Source organism: Cyphomyrmex costatus, unplaced genomic scaffold (assembly GCF_001594065.2).
Source record: "Cyphomyrmex costatus isolate MS0001 unplaced genomic scaffold, Ccosl1.0 scaffold21, whole genome shotgun sequence".
Lineage (NCBI taxonomy): Eukaryota > Metazoa > Arthropoda > Insecta > Hymenoptera > Formicidae > Cyphomyrmex > Cyphomyrmex costatus.
In genome coordinates, this window is record NW_017276147.1 from 1,314,729 (window position 1) to 1,339,164 (window position 24,436).

Genomic DNA, 24,436 nt, shown 5'->3' on the forward strand with positions numbered 1-24,436 from the left:
AAAAGCACATACATGTATACCATATGAGAGCCATATTCTCGGCAGCTGCACTTTTAATCTTTTCTCTTTTTCTCTCCTAATGCTTAATTATATAATTATCTCATTTCGAGAGCAGAAAGTGCAATATAATGCAGCGACAAAGAATAGCACATAAAACTGTATATGATAGCAAGTGTCGGTGTCACTCGCTGCCAATCGTCACATGTTGATGTTGGCGTCAAAGTACTAAATGGAAATCTGGGCTGATTTCTGCACGAGATCTATTATCGACAACGTTGTCTTCCATTTTACTGGTGATACATATAAAAATTCTTCTGTAATCAAAGTAAATAGCGAGAATTTGTTGGCAAATGGAGAGCTGTATTTTCTGTGTAATTTCAAAGCATGGAGAGATCTTTTGACTTGCTCCAAAGGTTGCACAAGCATTCTGCAACATTTTACACACGCACATGGTGCAACGAAAGACAATACAGACGTGGATGTGGCTGAAGAGGTGAATAAATATTGTCAATATTAGAGAGTTTATATTAGAACTAACTTACTCCAACTCTAGAGATTTATGCTAACAATATACTTTTACATATATTTTCTTCATACATATTATTGCTTATTAAATGCTGAAAATCTATCCTTCATGAAATGTTCTTATAAATAAATATCTGATAATCAAGCATTATGTTATATTTATAATGGTCAAATTTTAATAGATCTTTAATCAGCTAATATTGAAGAGCAATAACTGGTCAATAAGAATACAAAGATGCATGTTGCAAAAGGAAAGGATCTGCTTGTTCCTAAATCGAGGAGACATCGTTACAAATAGTATAAGAATGGCTATCGAGTGTGGGATGACATTTGGAAAAGCTAAGTCGACTGGTAAAGCATTTACATTAAAGTTTCTGTCTGATGGACAATCAGATCTTACTACTCAAAGATTGCGTTTAATGAGAAATGTTGCTGCCAAGGTGTTGAGTCTACATGGACATATGTTATCAACTGGAGAAAATTGTGCTGGCAGATACATGTTCACCAGCAAATCAGAAGGATCAATTGATGAAGGATATAAAAAGTATGTCTGTGGTGTTGTAAAGAATTCCCAAACAAATTCAAAAGAAATTTGTCTTACATGGGAACAATATATACAGTACAAAATGAATCAATTAGCTGAATTAAGTGAGCACAAATTTATTGAAGATGAGAAGAACGATGCTAAAAATTTATTTCTGTGCAACTTAGCCAATGCCATTATTATTTTTGAATTAATGGCTGTGAAGCCAAGTCGATCAGTTATTATTAGGAATAATAACTTTGAAGACGACAGAAGGATTACAAATACCAGAGGTATATTTTATATTAGTAAATTACTATATTAGTAAATTATTAAGAAATAAACTTTTTTGTAATAAATATTATTTTAATCTGTTTTGTTATTATAAATGATTTTATTATTATTCGAAAAATCTTAGTGTTAATTTTATTTGATTAATATGCACGCCAGGTATGACAAATAAGAAATTACACCAAGTAAAAACGTTGTAATTATTGTAGGTGCGTCATTTGCATTGTACAACACTGCCAGGATAGCTACAATTATAACAAAATACAATGAGAAGGTATTATGTGGGGATTATCCTGGTTTACCAGATATAAAAAATGTAGATTTCTCACAATTACAAGAAGAAGTATGTATAATTCTCTGTATTTTTTTTACAGATTATTATTTTATATTTTCTCCTAATTTTGTGATATTTACGTATCTTCTTTTTTTTTTATAGAAAATTGAGCATTTCTTTAATTTTAATTCGACATTTATATATTCAACAAACTAACTATGAAATTCATTAATCATTCGAAATTTTGATATTTTTTTAAAGGAAAATTTATTTGTCTATAGGAAGAATGGGAGCTGATATACAATTTTATCTTCGGATATTCACAAATGATAAATGATTGTCTGAAATGTGAGCCAAGTTTTAATATTTATCCCCAAGTCGTATGCCTGTTCTTATCACGATTATGCCAAAAATTCAGTGTCTACTATCGAAAAGTTAGAATTTTAACGGTAAGAAAAAACTTTATGCTTATATTTTACATGTTTTTACATGTAAATTATTATTTTTTAAATTTCAGGAAGGAGGTAATCATTTGATTCCCAAGATGGTTGCCAGATTGTATATGTTGCGTGCATTGCACATCGTCTTTGAAAACGCCCTGGACATTTTGGGTATCAAACCGGTATCACGAATGTGAAATGATCTATAATGGAGAAAAACTTAATTTTATATTTAGCTTAATAAATAAAATTGTGTTACATTTGTGATTAAAACTATATAAAGTCTTTTCATTTTTATGTATGAAAATGTCTTCTCGAATTGTAGTATTTTTGTCTCATTTATCTTTTATGCTCATTTTTATTATTCCAACGTGAAGTAATTATTTTAATCTTGATTAAATGTAACACGTAACTACTCTTTTTCCTCTAGCTTTAATTCTAAAATTAAAAACGATAAAGAGAGTAAATTAAACCAAAATTAAAGTTAATCTAGGATGCATTCTGTTTCATGCACAATGTGCATAATGCATCATTATTATTATTTAACATTCGGCGAACAAGAAGAACAAGACCTGGTTCTACCAATGTAAATAAGATTGAATTTAATTTTGGTTCAATTTAGTCTTTATCTTCTTTTAATTATAAAAATTAGGAAAAATTAAACAGAAAAAATCGAGATTAAAGTTACACTGGTACCGGAAACCGGATCTAATACGTGTTTCTACTAATGCAGTTTAATGTTAATCTCATTGTCGGTTCAATTAGCTCTTTATCTTTTTCTAATTTTAAGAATTAAAATTCATTGGTAGAATATCCAGTAAATGAGAAAGGATTGAAATAAAAATTAAATTGGATTCAGATTTTATAAAAAATACACATTTGCGTACGTTAAAATAAGTCTTCTTCAAACTAAATTTGTATACATTTACAGGAATTGTACTAAACACATTTCTATGGCTTTCAATAAAACACAATATAAACTTTTTCTGTGCATTGTGTATAGTGTTCAATTCAAAATTCTGAATAAGAGAGAGATGTAGTTTTTCAATCCAATTGAATCCAATTAAATCCAAAGAGATATTTTTTTTATTTAATTTGATTCAGTGGAACAGAATAATGAGAACTAAATAGATACGACTAAAAAACAAGAATAAAATAAAAAGAACAAAACTAGAAAAAAAGTTCCTTTTTATTCAATTTTGGATTTAATGGGCTCAATATACATATAAAAATTTCATTTTAATCCATTTTAATCTATTTTCGATTACTGAGTCTGGGCATAAATGACGCATTGTGTATAAAATGAAACATCCTCCTGTATTGATGGACAATATTTTCTATTCTAATTTACACGTATTCTCATTTGTATTTCAATATTTTCTCAATTGAGCGCGCTGAAAGAGCCATTCGGAACAACGTGAACGGAGAGTTGAAAGAAGTCGGGCGCGTTCGGCCTCGCTCGGCTTCGTTCAGCTGCACCACTCGGCTGTGGAGGACGACGACAGCGGCGACGCTGGGCGGCCAGCTGTTTGTTTTGTTTTCGGGCATGAGATTCACGTGACAGCCGGCGGGTGTTGGTGGCGGCACGCGACTATCGCGGCGACGCTTCTTACGGCAACGTGGATTGGCCGGAGACGGCGGCAAGCGCGCCGCGCCGACCAATCGCTGCGGCCGTAAGCGCGCGCCGCCGCCGCCGCCGTCAATGCGGAGCGCTGCTGCCGCCGAGGGTGAGCGTTTGACATCGATAAATGCGTGCGAGTGCTCGCGAAGCGCGGAGGTGTCAAGCTGTCGCTCGCCCGCTCGCTCGGTCGGTCGTTCGTGCGTTCGTTCATATATACATATAATTCGTCCGCGTATCATCCGCGAAACGACGTCGTGGTCGCCGTTTAAACCGTCGCGTTAACCTCGCCCGCTCATTTTCATCGCCGTGGCCGTTTGCTCCTTCTCCATTCGCGCACGGTATTGTTCGTTGTCCGATCAGCCTGCTCCCACCCCGCCACCGCTGTGCGCCCCTCCGCCCCTGTGGGAAACCTATGTGTGTGCGGGAGAGAGAGAGAGCGCTAAGTGTTGGATAGAGTGCTGATCGTCCACACAACGTAGTGAAACACAAGAGAGAGACACCGTCAGTCTTTTTTTCTCTCCCCATTTATTTTTTCTCTCTCACACCTATCTTTGCGTATATCCTCCTTTATCGCCGCGCGACCCGTGCCAAATGTCATCGGGCGGATGTTAGGGCATATATACGGGCGTATACGTACGTTTTTGCGTACGTAAATATACACAGGGGCGTGAATGTATGTAATACGTGAACGTATTTTCGTGCATATGTGGTGGCGTGTGCGCGCGCGCCTGAGAGAGACGTACGGAGCGCTCCGACGAGGGGACGACGGGATTCTCAGCTGGCGCATTCTAGTGGACGTTCGGGTAGAAAGTGTTGTTGCGCGAAGGCGGCTCTCGCCTGTCCCTTTGTTTGTGAGTTATCAGCTGGCGCGTTGCCTCTCGCCCAGCCTCGTATAACGATAGCGCGGCCTGGCTCGTGTGAACAATAAGCTGCGAGGCCCCCGAGGTCGAGCCCGAAATCGAAAGAGAATCCTCCTCCTCCCTTCGTCCGTGACTCGTGCGAGAATAACAGAGAGTCTTGTTCGAAATCGCCTGGCGATCCGAGACGGATCCCGCCCGCGCTTCCCCCTTGTCTCCTCGTTTCTACCCTGTGTGCATTCGTCGTGCTCAATCGTGATGACAGATGGCTTTTCGGTTAACTTCAAGCGCGATTTTCTCGTTCAGACGGAAATCTGACCTTTTCCGAGCCGTCGTGAGATTATACGAATACGGCGGAGTATCCGGCCTGATGTTTTTCGCTCCGAGAGACAACTGATTTTGAATTTTGGTTGAGAAAAACGCGCCGTGAAAAAAAAAAAAAAAAACTCGTACCGAAGGCATATCCGGCGTGCACCGGATGTCGTAAATGTCTTTAATGTTTGTTCGATCGACTGGCGCGCGATGTTTGCCATATCTCGCGGACAAGTCCATGTAATTACTTTGGAAAATAGTTTTTTTTTTTTTTTTTTACGTTAATGCCTTATCGCTAAGAATTGAAGGAAACTGGAAAAACATCTGTGCGTATTTAATATTTATTTTATTGTATACCGCATTCATATATGTATATATATCGATCGCGTTAAAAATTTATTTAGATGGACTTAACCTCTAATTCTTGTGTCGTAATCGCTTTATCATTAACTACACATTTTTATTGATCATATTAACAGATTCTATTTTCTTTGTCTCTTTTTTTTTTGTCTTTAGGTCTGCTTGATGTAACCACATTTTTATGCCTTTTTTCCTCTCACGTCTAAATACGCACCTATTTTATTTTTAATGTAGAAACTGCTGGACTAAGCTGAGCTTTTGTAAATAAATTGTTTTTTTTTATGTATTTTGTTTTGTATTTAGTTCTTGATTCACTCTTCTCTTTTATTAACGAATCCATCTTTGATCCATCAAAGCCTGCAAAAAATTTTCTATTTTTATGTCTTTAAATTTTAATTAATATATTCTTAAAATTATTATAAGTTTTCGAAATATCTTATGTCTTTCTCTGTACGTGTAGACGTAAAAATAATTATTTGCTATCTTTTAAATAAACGTTTTTTTTATTATACTTGTTCATGACATTAAATTTCTGTTTTGTTCAACTTTAACGATAAATATTTCAGACTAACGTTTAAAATTTTATTATGTTTCATTTTTTATTATATATAGAAAGTTTAATTTTTCCAAATATTAAATTGTGTTTCTTTAAATACTTAATTTCTTTTACATATGAAATTGTCTTTTTTACTTAATGAATTTCAGAAGTGTACATATATTTAAATCTTTGTTGCGTTTCTTTTTTGATAAAAAAAAGTTTATGTTTTCGAACATTAAATTGTGTAATATATATAATTTCGTATATAAAAATGAATCTTGAAAATGAATATACTTCATTTAACATTTAATTTTACCACGTTTCGTTTCTTACAGCAAAATTCGTTCAATTTTTCTAAATATTAAGTAGTATATATTTTCGAATACATAACTTTTGAAACGTTCACATTTTGTTTAATAAATCTAAAAAGTGAAATACCTCAGATTTTAACATTTAAACTTTTATTACGTTTCGTTTGTGGCAGAAGAAAGTTCAATTTTTCCAAATATCGAATTGTGTATTTTTTTTCGAACTGCGCATACGTGATGCACGCATACAAAGAACGCAATTTCGTGTTCTCGTTCTTACGTAAAACTACACGTAAAATCCTATCCGTTAATCTCCACCAAAAGACGCAAGCACGCGACAAAGAAATTAAATCCCCCGTTTAATTCATAAGTAATCTCATTTCGAGGCGCATAATAAATTTCGCTTTATCGCTCCTTCTATATTTATCCGTCTCTCTCTCTTTCTCTGTCGTTCTCGCGCGCGCGCGCGCGCGCTCTGTTCCGTTTAATTCGCTGTTTATTTTTCTCGCGTTACGCGACCGCGCGTAGGCGTATTCTCTCTTTCATTCCGTTCTCTCCTCTCGCGCTCTTTCACTCATCGTGCGTTGTTTTGCTCCTTCTCCCCTCCCTCACTCCCTGTCACGCGTGTGTGCGCGCGCGCGCGCACAATGTATGCATGCGTGTGGCTGGCTGTGTGCGCGTGCTCGCGCGATCGGCTTCTCTCGGTGGCGTTCGAAGCGCAGTTACCTCACGCGGCACTTTCGTATCGGTGGTATCGCGACTGTTGTGTATATAGTTGCCGTTTATTTATGTCGGGAATCGTATGTACGCGAAATCGGCACGAGTCACGTTCGCGCGAATGCTTCAGTGGAGGGACGCAACGGTGGTGTGATAATCGTTCTTCTCTTGTGATTTGCAGTGCAATCGGCGGGTAAATGTGGTGAAACGGCAGTGAGAAAAGAAGAAGAGCAGTGGAGAGCAGAAGGAGAAGAGCACGGTCGCGGCAACTGCAGGAGGAAGGAATCCAAGACGATCGCGATCGAAGCAGAGGCACGTCGTGAAGAAGGAAAATAATACATATATATATAAAAAAAAAAAAAAAAAAAATCCACGCGGATTCCTGACGTTTTACTTGAGGAACGCTGCAAACGGGGAGCACTCGAGTAAAATTCATGCATTCCTGAGTGCTTATATAGATCGATCGACAGTGATCAATAGACGGGATACGCGATTCGCCAACACGAAGGGGGGGATATTTGAGAGAGAGAAGCTGTGAAGTCCATTTGAAAAAAAGGCCGGGAGTCAACTTGGGTAGAAACGAAAATTCATTGAGCCGCGCGAGAGGATCCATCGAAGACGACGCACGATCGACGTTGAGGAGAGAGGCGCTTCAGAGATTCCGCGCTGGAAATATTCACTGATCGTTGTTTAATCGCGAGGGAGAGACCGTTGGAGAATCTAACAGGAGCAGCAGCGGTGTAGAAAGAAAACTTTCCGCGTATATCTCTCCGTCTCGGCCTCGGTTGCCGCCGCTGTTGCCCGCCGCCGTCGTCGCTGTCGCCGTCCGCGCGGATTGGTGCACGTTCCTCCTCTCTCTCTCTCTCTCTCGTTCGGCGTGCGTCGGTGTCGTCATCGGTTGGTTTACTTGTGCGCGTTCGTGCGCGCAGTTACGCGGCCGAAGGTAGCCGACGTGCGGCGAAGTCGCCCGAGGCGGCGCGGCGCGGCGCGGCGGCCCAAGACATCACGATTACGTATCTCGCCGGTATTCCCCTCCCTCCCTCCCCCCCCTCGTTCTCGCCTGCGCGCCCGTCGTCCGCGCACGTGCGCGCGCGCGTCGTCGTGTGTGTGTGTTTGTGTGCGTGCTGTGCGTGAGGCTGTGTACGCCCGGGTGTGCGTCCTCGGCACGTGTGTTGGCGCGGGAGCGTGCGGCAGAAGAAAGGGGAACGAGCGCGAACGGAAGCAGCCAGGATTACTCCAAACCGAGGAAATATGAGCATTGCTGCCCTATTACAAGCCGCCGAGTACATTGAACGAAGGGAAAGAGGTGAGTGTGAATTTCTCGCGCTTTTTACTTCTCCCTCTCTCTCTCTCTCCCACTCTTGTAGTAATCGCAACCTTGCGCAGAACGAATTCTTCAACTTCGTGGAATAACCGATTACAGATGAACTTGTAGAATTTGAATATTTCAGAAAGCTACTACAATTTGATTAATTTCTTTTTCATTTAATAAATGTAAAAAAGTTTCGAAATTTTTGGAGTAATTCTACGTTATTGTCTATATTATTGCTCCGTTTCTGTTGAGGTTTTTTCAGGATAATTTAATTGAATCTAGTAGAGCTCCATTTAGAAATATTCACTTTTGACTTTGATATAATTGGATGTTCTTCAAATTTTTATCGCGACAGTCGCCAAATGATTGCTCCATTTCTGAATTTTATGTCCCTTATTGACTGCGTTTTATGCATGTAAATAATAATTATTTGTTTCAAATATTTCAAAAATTCATACATTTGCAATGTATCACAAATGTATCAAATTTATTCAAAATATATTCTGGATCCTAGTGAGTTTAGTATTTCAATAAACAATATTAAACTAAAAAAGAAATTTGATTTCTTTATTATACAAAGTCACTTCTTCGATCAATTTCATAATATTCTTTAAAAGAAAATGCCTGTTTTGAGTACACTATATATAACATTATATAAATTTTCCTCGTGATATATAAATATATATCAAAATTATCATTAAGAAAATATTTTTTGTTAAAAATAATAATTACTTAAAAAAGGAAAGCAAGTCAATCGAGTATCGTCATTTTCTTAACAATAGAATGACATTTTTCTGTGCGCATGACACGAACGGTTCAGTTCATCCTTGTTGGACATTCGGTAAACAACAAAGATGAAATGATGCACCGTGCGTTTTACGAAACGCGGCCATTGTGAGATCGGGATTTGTATACCTCCTGAGATCGTTGATTATAAATTCTCGATACAATCGGACGCGTTCCTCTCAGCGTGCGGTCTGTTCTTTCGAACGAAAAATTCAATCGTTACGATTTACGAGTAATCCGATCGTGACTATCTTTGTTTTCGCGTTGGATCGTACGCGGTGCGATGATGATCTCATTTTATCATCCCACTTATAATGCCGCTGCGTCGCACTAGAGCGATGTCCTCGCCGCCGCGCCGCGTGCATGCGGCAACGCACGTCGTTCAACGTGCGCGAGCGCGTCTATTCCTTCATGCGTCGTAACACATTGGGAGTTTTCCAATGGAGTCAACGTGCACACGTGGGATCGTAAAGGGTCCCCCCTACACATATGATACGCACACATATGACGCGCAGCAAGAAGCGATGCGTCGACCAATCAACTTCCCGCTTTCCCGCGTAAGAGTGAAAGATATTCGGTTGACTATAGCGTCGCTTTTTGTCTCGTGACTAACGTTTGCGCGTAAGAATGAAAACGCGTCAAATTGCACGTCTATATCAAGGCTTACCTTATTTACGCATGGCTGCACTGAGAAAAAAATTGTTTATTTGCTTAAATTGATTTAGTTTGTCTTTATGTATATATATGTATTTTTTTTTTTTTTAATTAAAAATATGTATATAAGCCGAATATATATTATATTTGATTTAAATACGTACATTCTTCAACGTAAAAAATTTGCATATATACAATTATTTACATGTATATATATGTGAAAACGAACTAAATTAATTTAGTTAAAATGAACAATGTCTTTTTAATGTATTATATATTATTAACTTAAAATTATATATTCTCCAACAAAAGAAAAAAGTACGAGTAATCTAGTCAAATGAACAATTTCTTTTCTCACAGTGCGTTGATAATTTCAAAAAGTGGCAAAACTGTCTCAAAGCAGGACGTGACATTTCGCAGTTTGATATATCTGTGTTTGTATGACGAATAAAAATAATAAATCTGTAGTAATAATATGTAACACAGTAAAGGTTATGGCACATAACAAAATTAAAAATTTTTTAATTAGTAAGCAGTTACTTTTACTATAAGTACAAATTAAACGAATCGGCTAATTACAGTTCACAATGTAAATATTAGCAAATTAAAAATAAAGTCTTGAGTTAAAAGAAATTTAACACGCGTACATCACACTTACACAATTTTGGAATATTATTAATTTAACAATTCAATGAAAGCGGCCATCAGCAACACTAATAGCGATTTATATTGTTATGTTAAATTTCTCTCTCAATAAAATATTCCACGGTTTTTCCAAATCAGAATAAAAATACAAAAAATTTTTTAGTCTTATTGAAAGCGTCAGGAAAAAATCATGAAATTTTGTCTGAAAATGAGGGAAAAGTTATAGAATTTTAAGATGAGAAAATTGTGACTATCCTGACGTATGTTCATTTTTTTTTGCGTTTTTCCTTAAATCATCGAAAATTCGAGAAATGTAGTGAGAAAAGATATGTTTTCGCGTAATTATCTCATGACCATGAAACCGCATATGGCATTACAGAAATAGTTAGACCTGTATATTTTCAACTAATTATTACTACGTTACTAGCGATTATGTTATTAGCGAAATGCTCGTTGAAATGAATTGTTTCTTCACGTACACTTTTTGCATATTTTTGTTAAAATACTGACGTTTCAATGAATCGACGAAAGTAAATACGAGAAAGTATATATCGATCTAAGATTTGTCTCAATTTAACCACGACCTCTTTATTTATGGAAATTTATTCTAGAGTCTCTATTTTTATCTGATTTGGAGTGTCTGTCAGTCTTAATTTAATCCCGGCCTCTATTTATACAAATTTATTCCAATGCGTCTATTTCGATTTGTCTCGATGCATTTGCTTATCTCGATTTAATTTGATGTCTATTTTTAGAAAAAACATTGTATTTACGTTTCTAATGTTTGTACGTTTGATAAGCACTGGATTGATTAATTTAACGGTATGCACTTATTAAAAATTCACGCGTTTAAAGCTTATTTTCTTGTGAAAAGAAATATAACTTAGTGCAATTGTACTTCGATCAAACGTGACACTTTCCTGAAACGATAATAAAATGTGGAACGATCTAAGAAAATAAAATGTGACTTACTGTCGATCGCGCCTGTCATCATTCGCTCTCTAACGAAACTGTCAAGCTTCGAAAACTGATTCTCTTGCGAGTCATGTCGCGAGTTTTCTTCGTATGTATATCTAAATATATGTACTGCTTTTGAAGATACGAAAATATCGTTAAAGATAAAGTTGTGTCTTACGAACATTATTTGCAATTGAAAACAGCGATACATTATTAGTGGAAATGTCTAATATTGTAGTTTGGAGACGAATGATTTTGGATTGGATTTATTTTGAACTTATTTTGAGCGCGCTATAGCATACGAAAATTAGGCCACCAACGCTTCGTGACGCTGTATATAATAATTTGTATAACATATAAATATATAATTATGTTCTACTTATTGATTTATCGTTTTTGATTACAGAAGCTGAACATGGCTATGCTTCAACGATGCCAATACCCGATGATATGCGGACGATTACAAAGAGGCCAAAGACGAAAAAGTCCCAAGGCAGCAGGTTCGTGTCTGCTAAAATATCTTTGTGTGAAACGACACATAGAAATTTACACGCGAATTTTTTAAAAATTAAAGATATATTTTTAATCTTACATCGCATTAGTATGAATCTTTTTAAATGTACAATTTAGACTACTATTAGTAATTTCTATAACAGTCTCATATTAAATTTTAAAATCAAAGAGAGAGAAAATGTTATTTAAATTATTAATTTTTTACATTTGCTGCAATTTGAAATATTGCAAATATTTCGCAAAAACTGAAATGTACCTCAATAGAAGTATTATATTACTTCGACAAGGTATATTCGATTATAAAGAGACAATTTATTTTATAAAAGCATTCTATATATAAAATTGCAACTTTCAGAATACAACTATTCGTGTGCAACAATCCAAAATATTATCAATTGGTAGTTTAATCGCTCATGATTTAGAATCGAATACAAATAATATTATTGCTACACATACTATTGCAAGTCTCAATTGTTATTCCGAATTATTTGTAGCTGAAAATTTTGCAATATCTTTTATATAATAAATCTCTGTGTTTTTTCGATTTTCTTTTTTTATATCTGGAAAAAGAAATATTATTGTCGTAATTTGAATTGCTCATTTTTGCAAAATGTGAAGAATACTTTTTTTTGTTTCCAGAACGACTCATAATGAGTTGGAGAAAAATAGGTGAGTGTTTTAAAATTTATAATATAAATGATTTTATATATTGTATTTAAAAATTATATATATTATTATAGTAACACAAACAAGATAGAAAAATTATAATAATAATTATAATATTAAATATAATTACATAAGTCGAAAAAAGTTATGTTTTTAAAAACAAATTATTTTAGTAATTTGATAAACCTGTTAATTAGTATTATATTAGTGAAATAATTTCTTTTTTAAATGCTTAATTTAAACATTTGTCAGAAATAAGCGATATTAAAGATAAAGACATCGTTTTGAATGATAAATTCGCATTTATACGAATTAATTAAATTTATATGCCATAAGTAAATTTATAAATTAAATTTATGAAAATAATTTGTTTCGCGTGAATAAGAATAAATAAAATTATAATTTATTGGAGATATAAATCCGTGCAAGGTTAAAGTCCGTCGGAAATAAACCGGAATAAATATATAAAACATTTAATGTGATATTATAACCTTTCTGAAATTAATTCTTTTGAAAACAAAAAATGAATATACCAGCGGCGACCAATGCGTGCGTTTCACGTGGGCAGAAAAGATGGAGGTGGGAAGATAACTATCCGGGACGCTTTTAACTTCAAACTATAATGTTATAGTTTGAAGAACCAAAGATAAAAAGAAAATATACTTAACAAATACACGTTATTACGTTATGTAACACAGATATGGGATGTAACAAAGAGCAGCGGGTTTTTACATTGGCCGTTTCTGTGTCACGCCAGCCCTTGTGTAACTTTCTCTCCCCCTCTGTGATCCCTCTTCCCAATGTGACCACTATTCGCACATAGGCTGCTTGGGTATAAAAAAAATCGATAGTCCGCCTGCGACTATCTCGCTTTCTCTCTCATTCTTTAGAACACCCCTTCTACCCTCTTTTTCTCTTTATGCTGACTAGCGAGTTTAACCCCCCTTTTCTCGAAATGCTTATAGTGCGCCAACGTTTTCTGGAAGTTTTTAAATTTTTTAAATAAATAATATGTGAATAAAAATTAAAAGAGGAAATATTATGGTATACAGTTATAATCTTGTATCTAAAGTATATAAATATTATTAAAATATATGTAAGGAAGTGTATCCGTCTCTCCTTTCATATATCCTATGAAATGCAAATTTTTTTTACCAAATAATCTTTAAAACAATTTTAACTTGTTCTAATTCGTTTATTTCTTTGATTACGTGTAGTTTATTATACATATATACATGAAATTACGTAATATTTAGTTCCTTTAAAATGATACGAATCTTCCAAAATGTAAAATTTATACCACTAACTATATATTTCTATAATGTCATATTTTATATTTTAAAAAGGTAAAGTAATATTGTACGAATTTTCCAATTTTCTACATTGTCATGAATTTATTGTGGCGTGAAAGAACGTGAAGAGAAATTTTGACATTACTTTATAAAGAAATTGCATTATTTCATTGCTGCAAAATACTTTATTATCAAGGCATATTTTTTATGAAAAATAAAGTTTTTGTATATAATTATTTAATATTTATAAAACATGGAAATATCTATACTTGTAGGAAAATATCTAGTTAATATATTTATGTATTTATACGTACATTAGTATTTATGTTTTCAAACATCAATATTTTTATACGTATATACGTGTACTTGGTATTTTTTTAAGATTAAAATAGTTTAGAGTTAGAATTAGTATTCTCTATTTTTGTGTTATTTTTTCGATGAAGATAAAATTAAATTTTGTCAGCCGGTGTTGTTTACGCGTCTGTATCAATGGCGGTTGGTGCAAGCGCTGCGTAAGTATGCAGCGCGTGTGACAAGCATACTTACGCAGCATACAAAACGCGGAAGCCAATGGCATACTGTCCTAAATTTGGCGCGCGGCGAGCGGCGGAAATAAATCCATGGCGGCCCAAATAGTACTGCGCATTAAAGACCACGGTTAAGATTATATTACGATCGATGATCTCTCGGTCGCATTACGAAAACGATTCACGATCTAGTTTTTTGTTCTGTTCTTTCGATTTCTGTTTATAACGGCTTGCATCGGTTTATAAAAATATAATGTAAAATGTTATCACAAAAAAAATATTCCAATCAGTTGTTCCAACTTGTTAATTAACTTAATTATGTTAATTAAACGTAATTATAAGCGTTGTTTCTTTTTAGATACTGTAAACAAACTTGAAGTTTGAACTTCGTCAAAGATTTAAGATAACATTTTGCTGCTTTCGTGTGTTTACCGTAATTATTATCTTTCGTTTACTTTACAAATGATTAGAGGAGGTCATTGACTGATTTCGCGAATTTCAAAAATTGAGAAAATGAAATATAAAAATATACGTCAAATATATTATATATTTCAAAAAATGAAATATAAATATGTAATTGATATTTTTTATGTTTGAAAAAAAATTAATATAAATTGTTTGAATTAATTTAAGAAATAAAAATTTGAAAAGTTGTTATAAAAAATTGAAAAGAAGAATCGAATAAAATAAAGAACTGAAAGTATCAAAGTAACTTTGATTTGAAGTTAATTAATGTTAAATTAGCACTTTACAATATCAGTGTAATAATCTGTCAGTATTATCGATCTGATTAACGAACAAAAGTGATAAATAATCGATCGACTACGTGTTATTTGTACGAGTCATTACATAGAATAGCGGGGTTTCCTCAAACGTGTAGGGAGAAGACATCAGGTCAGCCGGAAAACGAAAGCTCGACAAATGGCTGCACCAGTGCGAGTGAAAATGGCGCCGCTCGCGGCGCCTGAGGACGGATCTCTGGCCCATTTGAAATGCATTGAATTTTTAAGTGCCACCCTTTGTGCCGTTGCTGCCGCCGCGAGATAGCCAACTTCCGGTTCAGTTCCCTGTTAGTCTTCCTACGGTTTTTCATAGTTTCGGCTTGAACCTTTCTCGACTGGTTATAGCATAATCTCTTTATGTTCACAATACATATTATGAGAATGTGAAAGAATTTTATCAAATTCTTTATTTTAATCGATGGTTATATCTCATCTATATTTAGTTCTATTAAATTATAAAATTTTATCGATATTATATTATTTACATATTTTACGTTATTAGTTACATCTATTTTCTTGTTTTTTAATTAATAAATTTATTATATTGAATAACAATATAAATTTATAAATATATATTTATTTAATAATTTATTAATTAATAATGGTCCTACAAGCACATAATATATTGTGGGAATATTCTATGTTATGTGTCCACTTTATATAATATCTTTAGCATTATGCCTTTTAACCCTGGAATATTATTAAAATATTGATTAGTATTAATTATTTTTATTTAAGTGCTATTTAAATTTACAATAAGTAATGAAAAGGTCCACCGGTCTATGTTACATTTTGGTAGCGCTTAAATAATGTTTCGATGTGATTTTATGTACACCGCCAGTTCTACACACACACACATACACACACACACACACACACGCGCGCGCGCGCGTATAACTGCGCTCCAAGATCATTTTTAGTCTTTAAACGTAATCTAAAACTGGGGTAACAATTTTACAAATATTTTAAAGTAAATAATATAATACTTTGTAGTATCATACAATATTACACTAACATTAATAAATGCAAAAGTAACATTATTATTACTTAAATAAGTAATGTTACTCTTTATAGTTATATAATATATTAGAAGTGAACATATAACCATTCATTAATATTTTAGAAATATTATTTAATATTATATAACTTTTGAAAAATATTTTAAAATGTTACACTTAATAAGATTCTTATAAGAATATGCTTAAAATGTTATTTGTACTTAGTATCAAATACTATTATGCAAAGGGTAATATGTATATATATAAATAACATAATATTGATATAATAAAATTTTATAAATTAATAGAAGTTAGATATAAAAGGGATTTGATAAATGGTAATTATTGATTACTGTTAGTATAATTAGCAGTAAATTACAAAAACTATTAAATTACGTAATTAAAATAGTTAAAATTAAAAAAACAGTCCATTAAATTATTAAATAAATAGTTCTTATGATTACCGCTTTTAAAAGTTCACACGTCTTTTTAATTATTATAATGCCAATTAAAAATTAATATCTTAATTTAAAAACAAAAGTAATATTAAAAATTGTGGCATTACCGGAGTTATCGCAAATTGTGAACTTGAAGATACGTGTTAAGTATTTAAATAAATCTGTATTATTTTTCATGCAAAGCTGAAGGAAGGAGATGAGTGATGATAAGAGAAATGTTAAATAAAGACCTCGACGCGCAAATAGGCGGGTCGATTGATTAAAGAAATCCTATCGTATCGGATGCTGCTCAAGTTATTACAGGGCAAAGGTTCAAGTCGATAAATGTTCGTGTTATTTACGTGTAGTATCGTCGTGTTTAAAGAGCTAAAAAATTTAACATAGTTAACATGTGTCTAAGCTTATTGATTAGGTATAGGTATACCTAGCCCTGAAGCCATTACGCCATGAATAAATAGCCAACGTCCTATCTTTTGGGGTAGAAATTTTGTTCGGCATCGAGCACACTTTGGACAGGTGGTACATTGTAAAAGAGGGCTGAATAATTTAATCAGAATTGATACGTGCGCAGACGCGCGGGATATATCCTTCGCGAGATGCACGGAGCAGGATGCGGGTTGACTTCGGGGTCAAGGACGACTCGGCGGAGCGTGCACCCTGTGCACCTCCTTTCATTCTCTAACGTTGGGGAGACAGGGAGATGCTCGACACGTTGTTTAGAGCATCGACCGACCTTGGTTACAAGCGTTATATATCGAATCGTTGCATATGGAACGTCGGATTTCGATAGTGTGTTAGTTTTGTGATACGCTCTCATAAAATAAACATCTCTCAATAATCAAGTATTGCACACAAATCCCGTTAAAGCGATTCTTTCACGAGATATATTTTCATTTTTGTGAAGTTTTCATGACTTTCTAAATTATATTAAATTTATAAGAAGGTAATTGATATAGTCATACTTTTCATAATTGTAAAATTGGCTTATATGTAAGTATAATATTTTAAAGTTTCTATATAAATTTTACATTTTGAGAAAGTCGATAAGTTGATGTAGAAAAATGATTATTAATGTACGAGCATATAAAGTTTTTCACCCAAGTACCGGATTATTAAAAACATGCTCTCTCTTGATTTGTATTTCTTTTAATCTTGTAGGTTTTAATCTCCAATTTTATGTATTTTGTCACATACATTATTTCCTTGAGAATGTGATTATAAATTCACACAAATTAACGAGTTAATTATTCTGATATAGCTGAAGTGGCGAGGAAAATTGAGAGTGTAGAAGTGTTTCACGTGCTACTCGCGTAAGAACGACGCGAGCATTAGGGCCCGCGGACCCTTCGCTTGTCTCGACGTCTCTGCGCAGTTCACCATTGCCACTTTGAAGCTCGTTCACCTTGAGCCCTGAACAGTGATTCTCATTCTTGTTCAGATTACATACGCACAATAATAATATAATTACGTACGTAAATATTCGATTAATGTCGTATTGATGGTGAACAGTCGTATAAATTGAAAATTTAACTTTGACGATACGTCAAATCGGTATTGTTAGTAGCAATGTTTTCGCGCGTTTTTTTAAAAGTAACCTACACTATAGAGACAATAAACACATGATCCATTATTAGACGCAATTTATCAAAATAATTCCCCAATTAAAGGATGCGTGTCGTTTAGATTTTCAGATATTGAGAAACTAGTTTTTGCATTTTCGTTTTTTTTACTTTTGGTAGATTGAAGTTTAAGATTTCATACATCTATAGGATGCATGAATCGATATGGACATTTTTATTTGTTGTGATATTTAGAAAATAATAAAGATAATAATAAAATTAAAATTGATTTTTTAACGAGATCGGAAAATGTCGATTCCTTCTTCTTTCGAAATTTTTATGCGGTTGAAATTGTTGGTTATCTCGCTGAAAATCAGATTCGCTTGGTTCTTATATGTCTGTATGACTTCGTGTCAGTATCGAGTCCGGACCAGCTGTAAACAGATATGCGAGTCAAGAACTGACGTGTGTTGCACGTACTTTAATTACCCATTTTTCATTTCACTCCAATTACTTCGACGCCTTCCTACTATACCTATACTTGGAAGAGATCGTTTTCTGTCATGACTAGCGGAGAGTCCTTACATCGCATTGAATTATTATCATGTGCGCGTTCTCTTGCATTGCCATTCCACACGTCTTGAACACTTTCGCTCTGTGCGACTTCAAATTTATAGAGAGACGTTGTACGAGTTTTCCAATATTTTACGTTTTCAAAAATTCACTGTAATTAAAACGTTACACCAAAATTGAAAATGTACGATTTTTTTTTTAAAGAATCATCACTTTAACATGATATCTGATATTTTATTGTTATTCATATGTACAGCTGATATTTTCAAAGTATATCGTTTTACATGCAACGATATATCAGTTTGTGTGCAGAATTTTATGCAAATTTGATGAGAAATTAGTTTTACTAGGAAAAGATTTGTGCTTCTGGTTAAGATGACTGGATTGTCACAAGAGCAAGACAATTATTATAGCAATAATACTACTCAGGTGCATACCTGTTGGACGTAATTCAAACAGGAGGGACAGAGAGAAACAGCGAAAACCGGCGAGAGCACATTTCGACGCTGATTGGTTTCCCGTAATTTTCGAGGAACTTGAGTTACATTGACGGTTTGGAGGGTGATTGGAGGTCGGTTCGTGGTCGAATAGAGAGGGAAGGGGCAGTGAAATGTGGAAAAGAGGGTAAGAAAGAAAGACATTGGCAAAATGACAAGATAACAATGTAACATTAATTATACCTTGCGAATTGTTTGAGGTGTCCTGAATCCTTTTTTTTACATACGAATTCTTGTAATTCTACTGATTTTGAAATGCTTTTTTTAATATGAACTACAAATCTATTAATATGTAATCTATTCTTGTTTTGTCCTTGACATTTTAACAAAAAGCGACGATTCTGAAGTAATAAATAACTGTGAAAGAGTTTTTATAAATTATTTTGTGATGAAAAAGAATAGACGAGAAAATCATATTACTTATTTTGGTGTGAACTTTAATAAAAAACAAATTTAACCCTTATCTATAAAAGCATGTATTGTAAAAAATTATATAGTTGCTATGTATAATCAACTAATTTTCTTGCACTCACTCTTTAAGGAAATTTGATTGCAAATGGGGGATTGGTTAAAATTACAATTGCAAGTTGTGCAGCACATTCCGTATTTTGCACTTAATATCCATACTAATTACATGTAAATTACTTGAATTATTGTATGTACAAGACAGTAACATTTTAACAATACCTTACGCCTCATGTTCATGAAGCTTGAAATTTTTCCGTTGAATATTTATAATAACCTTCTAATTTCTCGTTGTTTACCAACGAGTTAAATCTTACACCAACTTTCTGTTTGATCTATCTAGATATAAAACAAACTATTACGTATAAACAATAGATTTTTCATTATCTCTATTAAAGAGCTGCGGCAAACAGAAATAATACGACAAATAAGATATCGTTTCCACTAGTCATCACGATGTTCTGGCGCAATTATCATATAATTCAGCGCTTATCATTGATCAGATGCGGTAGATTTGATAAGCGAATCGCGCTTCTGATTGTGATTTCAAGGTGGAGGTCGTCCAAGCCGTGCGATTCTGGAATAGTTCCTCGTACTGATTCCCTGCACGAGAACCAATTCGATCGACCTCGCTTCCATTTCCATCCGGAAGTGAGGACACGATGAAGGGAAATCGAACGTTCGCTCGTCATGCATATTGGGTGTCCCACAAGAAAACAACCCAAACTTTTTGAGCACGTCATTCTGAATGAGGAAAAAAAGAAAAATTATATTTATTAAACCTGTTATCTGTTTCTTATCCAGATATATCAATGGAAAGATAACGATCATGCAACGAAAAAAAAACAGTGACATTTTTATTTTATGTCTGGTGTTTCTTTTTCATTGTGTTGTTTTGCTTTTCGCATGTTTAGTTCTTTATTCGTTGAAAGATGTAATATGATACGAAATAACTTTTTGTAGACACGTCGGTGTCTATAAAGTGATACTCAAATAATCATATTTTGAATAAGACGGTCGGATCATATAACTTGTTTTCCGCACTTTTTATTGCGAACGAATCGTGCTTGAGAAGTGCGAGTCGAGTCAGCGAAAGCTTATGCAATACCTGACCTATTGTGCTCGTTAGGGACATTTGGGATCAGCTATTGGATAAATCCCCTTTTTCCTTATCCTCCATCTTCTCCTTATCATCCCGCTCCTTCTTCACCGCAATGTGAACGACGTCGTCTTCGGGGATATACCCCTATCGCTGAAAGGAATTGAACCTTCAGGAAGAAAACCCCAACTTCTACCGTGAAGGTCCTCCACCTAATTCTATGGGGCAGGAGTCTCAGGATTTAGAACGGAGGTGCACTTTGGGGATTTCTCCTTCCTTTCTCTCCTGCTGTCCCGCTCGCTTCCTTAACGATCAAGTCCTGCGAAGCCAGCAGGAACGTCGAGATCACGACTTGTCCGTGGGTTCGTCTTAGAAAGGGACTCTTGTAGAAGAAATACGAGAAGATTGGAAGGAAACACGTTGGCAGGTCCGGTGTGAATCGCATCCTTAAGAAACAATTTCTTGTCAATAAAAAATTTCAGCTTCTCTAAGAGATTTTAGTAACACGTATCCATTGCTATGATTGCGGGATTACTTTTTCGCAAATGATATATTTATATCACATTTTTTGTAGTTTTATGTAAATTTTTCCTTTGATGTAGATATTATTCGAGTATATTTTATTCTTGCGCGCTACGTGTTAATGATTTTTTTAAGTTAAATTTATGAAAAAATATGAGAAATTCATACATTCGTATACTGCACGATTTTGAAATCAACTATAACGTTAAATGTCTGTTTTTAAAAATTCAAAAATTACATATATAAAGTTTCTGATAATTGAGCTTATCGTGTTTAAAAATATCAACTGTCAACATTTGAGAAGTTACGAACGCTCTGCTATCGGATATAGAAAGGGTCAATGTTCGCAGATTTTTTATTTGCTTTCGTTCTTGTTCCGGTGTGGATTCTCGGCATTTGGGATGGCGATTGGTCTTTTTTCATTTTTTTCTTCCCGGCGGTTGTGTAGGTCGTGTCTAGCAAAGATCGCGTTTAATAGATTGTGCCAACTGGTATCCGAGCAGAGTGTCGGCCATTCTACCACTTCTTTTTTCCTTTTCTTCTTCCTTTCCTTTCCGCGAGATCGTGCCGCACGTCGTAACCTTTTGTGATGGCCCCTTTTTTTTCTTTCTTTCTAGTTCAGATTTTCACGACGCGTCCATCAAATCTTTACTCGAAATTTTCCGGTGTTTGAACAATGCAGTGTTAAAATTCGAATTTAATATTGCTTATTGTTAGATAATTTTTTATTTAATTTGTTTGGCTATTCTATCCGATTGCACACAGATATTTTATATCTTTTTTTTATCACAAAACATTAAGTTAAGTTTATATTAATTTAGTTATATTGAAATTAAAAATTTAAATTTAAAGAATATATACAGAGTGTCCCAGAATTCGCGGACATGGATTGTAGAGCATGATTGCAGAAGACGTGCCAGAAGAAGCAATTAACTTTTTCCTTTGGCAAAATTGTGTTCAAACAGTATTTTTTAAATAAAAATAATTTTAAGTTGATGTACGTCATTTTACTATTTTGATAAAAATTTTATAAAAATACATGATGTCTAAATATTACTATTTTGAATACAATTTATTTAAAAAGAGAAAATTTTCTAATCGGTGCCACCGAAGAAATGACTGAAAGTAAAATATAATATAGATTAGACAATTTATGAATAATTTTGATACAAAATCATTGTTCCAACAATTTAAAAATGTTTGTGACCCTTAAAAGGGCCGATTTAAATAAATTAAAATATGAGTTGTCTAATCTACTATTTTACTTCCAGTCATTTCTTCGGCGATGTCGATTAGATAATGTTTTCTTCTTAAGTAAGCAAGTTGTATTCAAAATATTATAATATTTAGATACGTATAGATTTTATAAAATCTTTATCAAAATAGTAAAATAATAATGTACACACTCATACGCTGTGTCACGCACGTCGTCTGTGCGCTACCCTTAATCCATGCGTAAACTTAGGTCCACAACCTTGCTTTAAATTTGTGAAATGATACATAAGTTGATCGTCTGCAATAGAATATAGCAGAGTCTAAAGTAGTGACATATATATTGTATAGATTTTTTTAAAGAGTTCAAGAATATAATATATATGGGACATTCCACGCCAGGTGGGCCACCCATTTTGCGAAGTTCCATGGATTTCGTTCATATTGCGTGAACTTGAACAGTTTGATGAATAAAGACTCTATGCCAAATAATATACCTGTAGGCCAACTGGTTACCGAACTGTAGAACCGTCAATTTTTGGGCTTTCTCGTTGCAGCGCTCTTTTCGCTTGTCGTTAGTGGGCATGAAAGGCAATTTTGAAAATAAAGTGCAGACGTATTCTTATAGAAAATTGAACGCTCTTCCACGTAAGAATATTCTTTTTTTGATCAGACCGGTTTACGATGATGTTTTTCAGTTTTGAACTTTTCAAAATGGTGGAGCGCCTAAAATGGTGGCCGCTCTCAATTTTCTTTTAATATAGCTCAAAATGTAGCTCCAGGTCTCTACTTTGTTACTCTAAAAGGACTTAATGGGACACGCATTCGTTTGGGAGTAAGAGCTAGGAAAGTGAGGCAATGTCGCTCCGTCCCCCTGCTGCACTACTCATTTTCCGTTTTGATTCAGTCTTCTAAAATCTGTTTTCGTCAATCTGGCGGATGGAATATAAGGGGGATTTTGGTTTTAGTGTTTTTAAAGTAGAATTTAAATTAGCAAAAAAAAGCCCTTGAAGAATATGTACTTGATTTTTCACTTGCTGCTATTTTTCTTTGAAAAATGGATGGACGTGCCAACTTTAAGTCAGCACAGCCACACTGTGGATCGAATCCTTCGACATAAACGATGAGCAAAAAAAATCGGATTCTGGATATTCTTAGAGCAAATAATTCTAGAAACATTTTGAGACCAAAATGATCCTGGCAATTGATTGCTTTAATGTACTTTACTCTTGTTCGCGACCCAGCACAGCCACACTGTGGGTCGAATTTTTCGACGTAAACGATGAGCAAAATATCGGATTCTGGATATTCTTAGAGCAAATAATTCTAGAAACATTTTGAGACCAAAATGATCCCGGCAATTGATTGCTTTAATGTACTTTACTCTTGTACGCTACCCAGCACAGCCACATTGTGGGTCGAATTTTTCGACGTAAAAGATGATCAAAATATCGGATTCTGGATATTCTTGGAGCAAATAATTCTAGAAACATTTTGAGATCAAAATGATCCCGTCAATTAATTGCTTTAATGTACTTTACTCTTGTACGCGAACCAGCACAACTACACTGTGGGTCGAATTTTTCGATATAAACGTTGAATAAAAAAATAATCTAAATATTGTTTATTAAAATGGTAGAATTAATGTGGCGATCGAAAACAATAATGAAATTCTAAAGGTTTTCAAATTTCAGGGAAATTTTGTATTAGTAGGAATTCGAGGAGTTATTGATTTCAAAACAAGTTTCAAAGAAACATAATTCATAATATTTAAAAAGAGCACAATGGACTATCGCGCGCGTGTAGCGCGCGCAAGGAGTGTGTTAGTAAAAAAAAAATTATAAATTTTTGAAAAATTAATTTTTAGATATAATAGTTCTGATGATAATTCCTGCTTCTTTTTGACGATACGAAGAGTTCTCTATGATTTTTAATGACATATGCGCTTAATAATCATTTTTTAATATTTTTTTAAAAATGACGTGCTAACTTTTTAACGAAATTTAAGGTCGCATAGTTCTGATCAGCTTAACAGAACTATTTTGTGAATACCTAGAGTTCTTGATACATAAAAAACATTTTTGAAATATAATAAAGTTTAAAAAAAATAGTGGAAATCTTTGAAAATTTTTTTGAGAGTACCGAGTAGTTCT

The 24,436-nt window shown here is 34.2% G+C and overlaps 2 protein-coding genes across 10 annotated transcripts in view; both read left to right on the plus strand.

Moving 5' to 3' along the window:
• Window positions 1-229: 229 nt before the first annotated feature.
• Window positions 230-2,250, plus strand: LOC108773483 (DALR anticodon-binding domain-containing protein 3). The gene is made up of 5 exons (XM_018539304.1): window positions 230-493; window positions 708-1,341; window positions 1,549-1,682; window positions 1,895-2,062; window positions 2,131-2,250. The coding sequence occupies exons 1-5, from the start codon at window positions 230-232 to the stop codon at window positions 2,248-2,250; spliced, it is 1,320 nt and encodes a 439-aa protein (XP_018394806.1).
• Window positions 2,251-3,727: 1,477 nt separating this feature from the next.
• The window catches only part of Mxd (MAX dimerization protein), a 45,750-nt gene continuing 25,041 nt past the window's right edge, over window positions 3,728-24,436 (plus strand). The window contains exons 1-4 of one of the 9 annotated variants that reach the window (XM_018539318.1): window positions 3,728-3,780; window positions 6,948-8,072; window positions 11,527-11,620; window positions 12,273-12,302. In XM_018539318.1, coding sequence (XP_018394820.1) covers window positions 8,018-8,072; window positions 11,527-11,620; window positions 12,273-12,302 — 179 coding nt within the window. In that variant the 5' untranslated portion in view covers window positions 3,728-3,780; window positions 6,948-8,017. The other 8 variants (XM_018539310.1, XM_018539313.1, XM_018539311.1 and 5 more) reach the window with 8 other exon arrangements.